The sequence below is a fragment of the Kogia breviceps genome, chromosome 6 (genome assembly GCF_026419965.1).
Source record: "Kogia breviceps isolate mKogBre1 chromosome 6, mKogBre1 haplotype 1, whole genome shotgun sequence".
NCBI lineage: Eukaryota > Metazoa > Chordata > Mammalia > Artiodactyla > Physeteridae > Kogia > Kogia breviceps.
Genome location: NC_081315.1, coordinates 53,359,176 through 53,371,044, shown reverse-complemented (window position 1 = coordinate 53,371,044; position 11,869 = coordinate 53,359,176). Strand labels below are relative to the sequence as shown.

Here is an 11,869-nt window from a genome sequence, read left to right as displayed (position 1 = left end):
ACATCCTCAGCACTGCTTACAGTTGGTCTCTGGTTCTATTTTTAACTATGTTTACATTTCAAGATGATATGCTGTCTTTGAATAAAGGTTGTCTTTTATTCTAGGTATAGAAACTGCTTGTCAGATACTTGATTTCTGATTTGGTAGATTGACATGCTTGCAAAAACCTCTTATACAAAAGTAATTAATGTGTTAACAGAATCAACTGTCCTCAGGAATGTTGAGAATAAAATAGAAGACCTCAATAATTGACAATCCCCAAGCTAACAAATGTCTAAGAATCATTAAGATTTGACCTGGGAGAACATTTGTGGGGTTATTAGGCTAAGTTATTAGAAAGATGCTTTACTATATATCAAAACATGCCACTTACTTCTGAAATATAATTCTTTAAAAAGGGCTACATTTTCTCTTGGGCAAAGCTGAAATGAGGCTGTAATACAGGCGGGGGCCCTGAGAGTTACTTCAAAATCATTAGGCCACACCTGGAGTCCTTTTACAGAATGGTTAAATTCCCTTTAAGAGTTTCAGCATACATTTTTTTCCCGACTTTCACTATTTTTTATTACTAGGTGGTTTTTTTTTCCATTAAATTTTTTTTTTAAATTGAAGTATAGTTGATTTACAATGTTTTGTTAGTTTCCGGTGTACAGCAAAGTGATTCAGTTATACATATCTATATCTGTTCTTTTTCAGATTCTTTTCCCATATAGGTTATTAGAAAATACTGAGTATAGTTCCATGTGCTGTAAAGTAGGTCCTTGTTGGTTATCTATTTTATACATAGCAGTGTATATATATATATGTTAATCCCAAACTCCTAATTTTTTTTTTTTTTTGGTGGTATGCGGGCCTCTCACTGTTGTGGCCTCTCCCGTTGCGGAGCACAGGCTCCAGACGCACCGGCTCAGCGGCCATGGCTCATGGGCCCAGCCGCTCCGTGGCGTGTGGGATCCTCCCAGACCGGGGCACGAACCCGTGTCCCCTGCGTCGGCAGGCGGACTCTCAAACACTGCGCCACCAGGGAAGCCCCCAAACTCCTAATTTATCCCTCTTCACTGCTTTCTCCTTTGGTAACCGTTAAGTTTGTTTTCTATGTCTGTGGGTCTATTTCTATTTTGTATATGTTAATTTGTATCTTTTTTTTTTGATTCCACTAATAAGTGATATATATTTGTCTTTCTCTGTCTGGCTTACTTCACTCAGTTTGATAAATCTCTAGGACCATACATGTTGCTGCAGATCGCATTATTTCATTCTTTTTTATAGCTGAGTAATATTCCATTTTTTATCCATTCATTGATGGACATTTAGGTTGCTTCCGTATCCTGGCTATTGTAAATAGTGCTACAGTGAACATTGGGGTGTATGTATCTTTTCAAATTATCATCATACATTTTTATAATTTGACTGTAAATAATGAATGAACCAAGGACGTTGTGCTGAGCTGTAAATCTGATTTAAAATCCTCATGCTGGGCTTCCCTGGTGGCGCAGCGGTTGAGAGTCCGCCTGCCGATGCAGGAGACACGGGTTCGTGCCCCGGTCGGGGAGGATCCCACGTGCCGCGGAGCGGCTGGGCCCGTGAGCCATGGCCGCTGAGCCTGCGCGTCCGGAGCCTGTGCCCCGCAACGGGAGAGGCCACAACAGTGAGAGGTCCGCGTACCGCAAAAAAAAACAAAAAAACAAAAAAACATAAAATCCTCATGCTGAGGAAAATTCTCAGATTCTATTTGGAAATAAACTGCATTTAGGAAGTTTAGTCAAGTTCTGTTAGGTCAGACCTGTAGTTGTTTTGAGTATGAAAGCACAATTTTTTAAATTTAAATAAACTTTATTTCAGAATAGCTTGAGATATACAAAAATGTTGCAAAAGTAGTAGAATTCCTACTACTACCTCACCCAATTTCCCTACTGTTTACATCTTACATTGCTACAATATATTTGTCACAACTAACTTTAGTACATAACCATTAACTAAATTCCAGACTTCATCCAGATTTTATTAGCTTTTCCCTAATATCTTTCATTCCAGGATCCCACATTACATTAGTCTTCGTGTCTCCTTAACCTCAGTCTTTCTTGTTTTTGATGACCTGACAATTTTAAGGAGTACTGGTCAGATACTTTGTTGTATGTCCCTCAGTTGGAGTTTTCTGAAGTTTTTCTCATGTTTAGCCTGGGGTTATTGGTTTTGCAGAGAAAGAATACAAAGGTGTCATTCTCACTGCATTCATCTTATCAAGGATTCATGTTATCAACATGACTTATCACTGACCATGTGAATTTTGATCACCTGACCAAAATAGTGTCTCCTAGGTTACTATAAAATTCCTTTTTTCTCTTTCTGTAGTCTCCTTTCTCGAAGTTACCAAGCACAGCCCACATTCAAGAGGTGGAGAGGTAAGCTCCACTTACCTGAAACAATAGTAGCTACGTAAATTATCTGGAATTTTTCTGTATAGGAGAGATGACATTTCTTCACCATTTATTTAATCCTTTATATTAATATGGACTCGTAGGTGTTTTATACTCTGGGTAATAATCCTGTTCTATGTTATGCTGCTCACATTTTTTCAGCTTTACCCATTGGGAGCTTTTAGCTTGTTCCTGTATCCCTTTGAGAATCAGCCGTTTCTCCAAGGGGTCCTGGTTCCTTTTATTACAGAATGATATTAGAAACCAAGGTTTGGTTTCTAATGAAAGATTGGGCATTGGGTGTGCCCAGTGCTACTGGGGTGTCGACTTCCAGACCCTCTCAGCAGATGGGGCTTTATGTCTGTGTACCAACCCATATACACATACATATCTAATTATTTTCTGTATCCGACTGGAAAGCATGGTATTTAAAAAATCGTTGTAAAATATACGTAACAAACTTTACCATTTTAATCATTTTAAAATGTACATTTCTGTGGCATTAAGTACATTAATATTGTGCAAACACCACCACTACCATCCATCACCAGAACATTTTCATCTTCCCCCAACTGAAACTCTGTATCCATTTCCTCCTTCCCCAAGTCCTCGGTAACCACCATTTTACTTCATCTCTGCCATTCTACTATCTATGGATTTGACTGCTCTAGGCACTTCAAACAAGTGGAAACCTATTTGTCCTTTTGTGACTGTCTTATCTCATTTATGTCCTCAAGGTTCATCCATGTTGTAGTATGTGTCAGAATTTCCTTCCTTTTTAAGGCTGAATAATACTTCCTTATATGTATCTGTCATATTTTGTTTATCCATTCATCAGTCAATGGACACTTGGGTTGCTTCACCTTTTGGCTATTGTGAATAATGCTGCTGTGAATGTGGGTATATGAATAATTGGTTCGAGTCTGTTTTCATTTCTGGGTATATACCCAGAAGTGGAATTGCTGTATTATATGGAACTTTTAATTTCTTTATGAACCAACCACGATACTGTTTTCCACAGTGGCTGTAACACTTTACATTGCCACCAACAGTGCACAGGGATTCCAGTTTCTCCACAAGTTTTTAATTTTGATGAAGCCCAACGTATTTTTTCCTATGTTGCCTGTGTTTTTGGTGTCTTATCCAAAAAATTGCTACCAAATCCAACGTCATGAATCTTTCTCTCCTCTATGTTTTCTTCTAAGTTTTATAGTTCTAGCCCTTATGTTCAGATCTTTGATGCATTTCTAGTTAATTTTGTATATGTTGTAAAGGTCCCTCTTAATATTTTTGGCATGTGGATATCCAGTTTTTCCAACATCAGTTTTGAAAATACTTTCATTTCCTCATTGAACAGTCTTGGCACCCTTGTCAAAAATAATTTCACCATATGTGAGGGTTTATGTCTGTGCTCTCTATTTGATTCGTCACTGTGTCTTTATGCCAGTACCATACTGTTTTGATCACTGTACCTTTGTAGTAAGTTTTGAAATCAGGAAGTGTGAGAGACATTCAACTTTGTTCTTTTTCAAGATCGTTTTGGCTATTGAAGCATCCCTTGAGGTTCTACAGGAATGCTTCTATTTCTGCCAAAAATACTGGGATTTTTGATAGAGATTACATTGAATCTGTAGATGGTTTGGGGTAGTATTGGCAATGTTTTGTAGTTTTCAGTGTACAAGTCTTTTACCTCTGTGGTTAAGTTTATTCATAAGTATGTTATTCTTGGTGATGCTAAATGGTGGAAAGCACAATTTTTAAGGAAGAAAGGCCTAACATTAAGTCGAGGTATTCATGACTTGGTCCCCTTGCTTTTATGGGCAGCTGCACTAATAACAGATCTTTGGAACTTGTTTTATTAAAAAAAAAACAACCCGAAATGCTATATAGCTTATGTGCATTTCAAAATCAAATCTCAAGTGGCTAATTACTTATTCCTTCTTACATTCCATGTGGCCTCTTCAATTTAATTCAAAATTAATTATAAAATAACTTTTGCTAATTCAGGATAATTCCTCACATTATCTGTAGCACTTAGAACAGTGTTGGCACATATATGTGGTAAAAAATAAGGAGAATGAAGAATCACAAGAAATATATATTATTTAAAGGGAAAAAGATGACAATCAACAAACGAGGCTAGAATTTATTAGATTTTATTTTTCCCTAGTACTCTTAAAACTCAGCTTCACCAAGTAACAGGTCAGACCTCTGGAATAACAACTCTTTTCTGGGCTGTAACCCTTTTCAGGAGACAGAATTTATCAAATATCATGGTTTCAGGATGCTTCTACCCCATAATTCTAAGCCACTTATAGAATCATATCTTCTTAGGTCTTAACTGGAATCAAACAATCTAGACACATGTAACATAATCAAAAGAGCATAAACCATTTCTTTTCCTTCCTCTGCTGAATGCACTTCCCTCTTTTTCCCCAAAGGGTTTGTTACTAAGAGATGTTGAAGTATCTTACTTTCCAAGAAACCTGCCTACCAGTTCTAAATCTGAGCCTGGAATAAGGGATCTCTTATTCACAAAAGAATTTAATAAATATTCTAAGCTAATTACTCTCAACCAAGACAAATTAAATTTGTTTTACTTTACACTCAACATAGCTTTGCTTCAATACTTCCTACTTGCAAAAGTCAAACCCTATCTTTAAAACCCCTTACAATTTCCATGACTGAGAGGAAAGAAGGAGTGGGGAAGAGCTGGCTTGTGTAGTAGCGGATTCTGAAAAGGGCAGATATTTAGTTTTGAAGTCACTTAAGTGAAAAAACAGCAAATGTTCTTCCTCCTTATTCTGATAATGACAACACATGTAGGCCAGAACTAGAATATTCTGGTCCTAAAACTATAATATAATAGTTTTAAGTACTTTCAAAGTTTATATTACTCTTTAATTTTTTCCCTGAGTTTGGGTTCACAGTTTGGTAGAGATACTTAAAAGAAGAGGTAGTTCGTGGGGATAAAGAAGAAATAATGTTTGTGTCTAGCAGCATCTGGGAAAATATTTAACAGCTTTCATTTCAATCTCAGTTAACAATTATCTTTTCCTCTTGAGTCTGAAAATGTAACAGAGGGATGATCATTTTCCTTTTTATTCTTATCCGCTAAGGACCCTCTCTCCTATAACATCCACCTCAGTAGTATTATCACTATTCATAAAAATGAACAGCCCTTCCAAATGCTCCAAAGTGGGGTTGTTTAGATTTAGCAGAGAGGCTCAACTGAGTAACTTTTATTCATACAGTCATTAGAGAAAATGAGCAAAATTCCAGCACTGCCAACCACTGCCTTTTCTCCCTGGACCTGGTTTATTTAAATCATTCCTGTCAATTCTTGAGTTGATTCTAAAGTTTGGGCTGTAGGAGATCCTGACATCTAACACAGGTAGAGACATTTTGGTCCAGATCTCAGCCTCCCGTCTTACAATGGGCTGCTGGAATATTGTTTCATCAGAAGCTCACGACAGGGATTGCAAACTTGCTCAGGCTTGATACTTGAAGGAAGAGGCAGTTCGTTTGTTGAGCAGGCATTACAGAAGGTTCCTCTGCAGTTCTTACACACATTCTACAAGGAGAAGGAGGGGTCAGGTGGGTAACAGAAGAGCAGGGCATAAGGATGCATGGGATATAAGAGGCCAAATATGATAGATGCTCAATGTCTAATAAAATACTGGCTGAATGTGTGTGGTGTGCCACACAGTACCTAACCAAACTGTCTACAAAGAAGCATACTGTCTAGTTCTTAGATCTAAATGAAGAGAAGCATTTCCACAGAATGCAGATGAACAGATAATACAATAATTATTTATCTTTAGAATATATACTTTCATTTATATTCACCTTTAGGTGGGCTAATTCTAAAATTAGTTTGCAATTACCCCAGCATATTTCAAATAAGGCAGGCAGTGGCCTAGCCATGGGTAGGGTTGGATAACTGATGTAAGATTAAAAACTGCTGAGCATGAACTGAAAGTATAATTTCTAATACAGTGATGTGCTCAGTGCTTTCCTGTGATGCTCTACAAGCACATCCTTTGGGGTTATCAGTGCAGCAGGAGCACAGCTTCCTGCATCCTTTTTATTGGGAAGTTAGTCTCTTAAGCATTTTGAGTCTTTAGTGGCCAAACTGTGGGACAGCATGTGGGTCATTATGGCAGTGCCACTGGTAAAGCTGTGATAAGTTGGTGCACACATAGCTCCAAGGGTCCCTATTTAAAGGCTGTGAAGAATGATTTCCCCCATAAATAATGCTACTTTTCCCCAAACAATTCATCTTCCTGAGGGTGCAGCAGAGGTAGGGGGGTCATTTTTATTTGAAAGCCTGGGAGGAATCTTCCTCTGACATATTGCAGTTAGTTTGTATGGCTTAGAAAAGAAAAGCCAGAATTAGATTAGCAGCTTCTTCTGTTCGGGAACACATTTCTCTAACTACAACTTCCAATTCCATAAAGGCAGTTCATCTTTATCTGCTTCTGCTAATTTAAGACTAGGTCATACTACAATTTTGCTTGTTAAAATTTAGCAGGATCACAAATGGTGGCACGCAAGTTGTAACCCAGAATTTGGGCACGTTTCCTTCTCTTCTAAGCACTTGTTTCTAACATTCATATGTCCATAACATTTCTTGAGCGTCTACTATGAACTGGGTACCCTGTTAGAAGCTGGGGGATCCTACTGTGAGCAAGGCACAGCTATGGCTGTCAAAGACACTTATTTTTCCTGCATGCTTCCTTCACCCTGCTGACTCTAGGATAACAAGCTGGTTAGGTGTTTAGGCAGAGACCCTTGAGGATCCAAGGGGAGAACAAGTGATTTGGTGGAGAAAGAGCTCATTTCCCTCTCAGAGGCTGTGTCCCCAAATAATTCAAAGAACCAAAGAACTCCCCCCACCCCGCAACCTATCTTCTCTGTTCTAAGCACGATGGAGTACTGGAAGGGGTATAGACTTTGGAGCCAAAGTCAGGTTGCATCTGGGCTTTCAGTAACTGGGATAATACACTTGACACCTCTGAGCCCAAGGTTCTTTATAAAATGATGGCACAAAGGACACAAGCTTAACAAGAACAAGGACTTGGGACTTGGTCTGCATTTTGTTCATTACTCTTTCTCTGGTACATGGAATAGTACATGCTGCATAGTAGGCACTCAATAATATTTACTTATAAATTTGTTTGTTTTAAATTACTTATATAGTTAATTTGCATTTAATATTTAAATGGGGACTTACTAACATGACTTAACAGGACTGAAAAAAAAATAGGTACACACTAAATACTTGCTCCTTTTGCTTTTTTCCCCACTCTCTGCACTCTATGCAGCGAAGTCCCTGTCATGAGAAGCGGCTAGTGGTGCAGTGGGCGTCCCTGTGAAGAACCTGTTCATTTCTCACCACTGTTACCTTTGTGAGGCTGCAGTCTTCCTGGCACAGCTGACACATCTGTGGCTTTTCAGAGGGCAGCGGCTGATCCTAAACCACACAGTGAGCCAGTTAGTTTCCCTTAGCCCCAGACCAGTATTTTCAGAATATGCATTTTTTACTTACAAAATATAATCACACTACAGGCTATCTGGAAACTAGAAAAATAAATTACATATAGTCTCACCACCTTATATACAACTCTGATAATCCTATCATTATCCTTGGTGCTCTTTTAATTTTTATAATAAAGTAACATGTGATTTTATCTATATAAAGAAAATTCATGTATATAAATGTAAAAAGCTAAAAAAAGAAAGCCCCATCCCTCTTGTCTTATTCTATCACCAAGAATGGAGGGAGTAGGCATCATTATATCCTAATAGATGACAGCAGTGACTAAGACATAGTAGCATTTATCAGTTTTCTCATGGAGTTGTCACCTACCACTGTATTTGTAAATGTTTGGTTATTTCTAAGTGATCAAGAAGTATTCTTTCTCTTCATTTTATATAAGGGAAGACTAAGGGAAAGGGAGGTACAGTGAGCTCTCAGGTCCCATGGTATGTCAAAGAGAATCTCAGATAGGAAGTTAAGAGCTGCTGTTTACTTAGTAAATCGCTCAAAACTGTGCTACTTCCTGTGAGCGTTTCAGCCAAATGCATGTTTGTTTAGGATATTATTAAAAGGATGGGAAGCAGAGGCCTGTATGCATTCATCTACCTCCCTTGCTGCCTTGTTTACAGCTAGGCATGGTCCAGCCAACTATTTAATTTATATAAGATGTTTTAGGACAGGAGACTCAGTTACCTGTTCATTCACAGGGTGGGACTGCAGCCTACAATGGGAAAGTAAAAACAGTAACTAATAGCAACATATTTCCTTTTCCATCATTTCAAAAGCACAGGAAAAGCAATATCATGGTTCTTTCATGTTGCTGAAACCAAAGTAATTATTAATGTTGACCTCCAAGGAGAGGAAATTTTGCTTGTTAAATCTATTACTAGAATATGATCCTACATTATGCTAGTAGATTCCTGTTTAAAAATAGATTGGAGTTACATTTTGTTTCCTTTTTACTACCAAGAAAATAGTGGTTATCTTTCCCAACCTGCAAAACGTCAATGGCCAAGGCCATACATTTTAATAGATTTTTTCCTATCCAATATTATGGAAACCTAGCCATTATCATATGTCATGTATTAGTCCCTTCTCCCATGTACCCATTCAGATTGAAATATTGCTTCATGATACCAGCTGAGCAAACCCCGATTTTCCCAACTTGGAACAGAACTTACACAAGAGGAGAAGCAAAGCCTCCTCCTCAGCAAAGCCTCAGCTCTGGGGAAAATGGACCACAGATCTACAGTGGTTCCAATTCTCTTCGGTTGAGTGGCGGTGTGACCATCAGTGTTACCAGGTTTTCGGCTGTTCCTTGGATCACAATCCCAGGAAACCTCAGTATGTTTTAGGATTGCAGTTCTGGCCAGGATAGGCCCTGGAAGCAGCTATTATACAGTGTAGAGACAAAGGGCTTAAAAACAGAAGACATGATAAGGAGAGGCAACTTGGGCCTCTCTGTGGGCCTCAATTTTCTCGTCTGTAAAGTAGGAATGGATGATTAAACTTCTGTAAGGAGAATTAAATTTGTAAGGAGATAATGAATGTGACACACTTTTTAAGCTGCAGAGCACAATATAAATATAAGGTAGTATACTTGTCCCTCCCTATCATCAGGTTGCCCATCTGTGGTTGGTTAAATCCCCAGATGAGCAACCCACAGATACAGAGAGCCCATTATATTCATTGTACTAGGCCATTTTATGTAAGGGACTTGAGCATCCATAGATTTTGGTATCTGAAGGGGCTCCTGGCACCCTGGATACCAAGGGACAACTGTATTGTCTTATATTCCCAGGGCCTAAAATCAGAACCTGGAATGTAAGACCCTCTTGAATGTAAATGACTTGATTTTAGTCTGGAACGAGGCTGACTCTGAAAGGCTGTTTTGAGCCCTGGTTAATTTTATGGTCTAATTCCTTCCCATGGCCCATGCTGATCTATAATGTTAGATGGACTGTAGTTTAATAAGGCTGGTCCTGGATCAGACCATGTTCTCTTTGGGAGTAAACTTAAAGGTACTGGAATCATTCTGGCCTTGGAGGTGAGGAAGAGCTGTTTAGGCTAAGTACCTGCAAAATCAGCCTACTGTTGGACTGTGTGATTTATCTTCCCCAGCAGCTAGTTTTGCTCCAGGTGACACCCTATCTCATTCTTAAGGCATTAAAGGCTGGACAGATACAGCGGCCAAAAATGTATGCTGTATATAGGTCTCTCAAAATCCCTCTATGGTATCTTTCCTTGATAATAATCTATATTTGTTGTTGTCAATAATAGACTTTAATTTTTAGAGCAGTGTTAGGGGTTCACAGCAAAGCTGAGCAGAAAGGACACAGATTTCTCATATACTCTGTTGGACCTCCCACCCTCCCGCCATTATCAACATTCCACACCCGAGTTGTACCTGATGTTACAGTCATAGAACCTAAACTGATACATCATAAGTCATAGTTTACCTTAGGGTTCATTCTTGGTGTTGTACATTCTGTGGGTTTGGAAAAATGTATAATGACATGTATCTATCATTATAGTGTCATATACAGTATTCTCACTGCCCTACAAAATCCGATTCATCCATCCACATCCTCTAAGCCCTGGCAATCACTATCTCCATGGTTTTGCCTTTTCCAGAATGTCACATAGTTGGACCTTCTTCATTTTTTAATACAGTGGCAGTATATAATGTTTTGTTGTTAAAATAATTGTTAAAAGTCAACTTCATTGGAATGATCCCATGTTCTTTGTTGTGGGGAAATGAGATGAAGAGTTAAGGAAAAAGGAATAAAGCAAAACTTTTTCTCCTTAAGAGATAAAAAATAAGGGAAATTAGAGTATTTATTTGAGACATAGCTGCCTTTCACTTAGCACTTAGGTGGAAACAAGTCATGCCCAAATACATTTAAGAACCTAGGAAATGCTATTGTTTGTGCTTCATTTACTTATCCTACTGATCCAGTAAAGATTAGATTAGACATAATCTTTTAAGTGATAGTTTGGGGATTAACCACGGAAGAATCAGAGGACAGCTTGATCACCTTTCTTTCTTCTGGAATGGACTAAATGGGTTTGGTTTAATATGTGTTATCTGACTTGTTATTTATTCACTCCCCCTTCAAAATGTCTTTCGGAAATATTAATATTACAAGTCAGTGTCTGGTCTGTGTCATTGCCAGTGTATATCAAAAGCTCCCTTTTTCCCACCACCCCAAGATAGCTTTATATCTTAGTTAATACTTTATTAATAAACACCTGTGGCTTTCTTCCAGGGGCTTTTTTAGTTTAACATTTTCCTCTTGAATTTTGTGCTTCCCATCCTGCCAAAAGAAAACAGCCCAATTTATTAATTATTCAGACTGCTAAACGATGATGCTGCAGACATTTTCTTCTATATTGTCTTAGCTTGAGTATAAGGTTAAGCAGCTTTTTTTTTTTAATTAGGGAAGGAGTTTAACTTTCGCGATATTTTCCATCATTCTTTGTTCCAAATAGTTTAACAAATGATTCCGATAGGGTTTGTAACAAATGATTTTCAGAGTAGATATTTTCTTTAATGCTTGAGACTCAAATGAAATTCAGAATGTATCCTATTTACTTACAAAGTGGCTTCAAGGTATCAGTTACTTCTTAGAAAAAAAAAACAAAAACCACACACACAAACCCCCAGCTGAGCTCTGGACAGCTAGTGAAACTGAGCATGGCCATATCCAGCAGACTGTGTAATCCTCTAGACGCTTGGTCAAGTAGTTGCCTCAGTATCATGATAACTTCTATGGCCTATACAACTCGAGGAGTTTTCTACTCTGAAGGACCAATGGAAAATTCCAAACTGCATTTCTACCAATCCTGCTAAGCCCTGCCTGGGCAGTTTTTGGGGGACAAATTCTTCCTGTGGCACAAACACTGCTGT

The 11,869-nt window shown here is 38.3% G+C and overlaps 1 protein-coding gene across 12 annotated transcripts in view; it reads right to left on the bottom strand.

Moving 5' to 3' along the window:
• Positions 1-4,557: 4,557 nt before the first annotated feature.
• RUFY3 (RUN and FYVE domain containing 3) overlaps positions 4,558-11,869 on the bottom strand; it is an 84,877-nt gene continuing 77,565 nt past the window's right edge. For 8 of the 12 annotated variants that reach the window (XM_059065775.2, XM_059065777.2, XM_059065778.2 and 5 more), the window contains 4 exons: positions 11,212-11,276; positions 8,653-8,680; positions 7,825-7,893; positions 4,558-5,991 (listed from right to left, as the gene is read on the bottom strand). In XM_059065775.2, coding sequence (XP_058921758.1) covers positions 5,848-5,991; positions 7,825-7,893; positions 8,653-8,680; positions 11,212-11,276 — 306 coding nt within the window. In that variant the 3' untranslated portion in view covers positions 4,558-5,847. The remainder of the gene's footprint in view (positions 5,992-7,824; positions 7,894-8,652; positions 8,681-11,211; positions 11,277-11,869) is intronic. The other 4 variants (XM_067035799.1, XM_067035804.1, XM_067035802.1 and 1 more) reach the window with 1 other exon arrangement.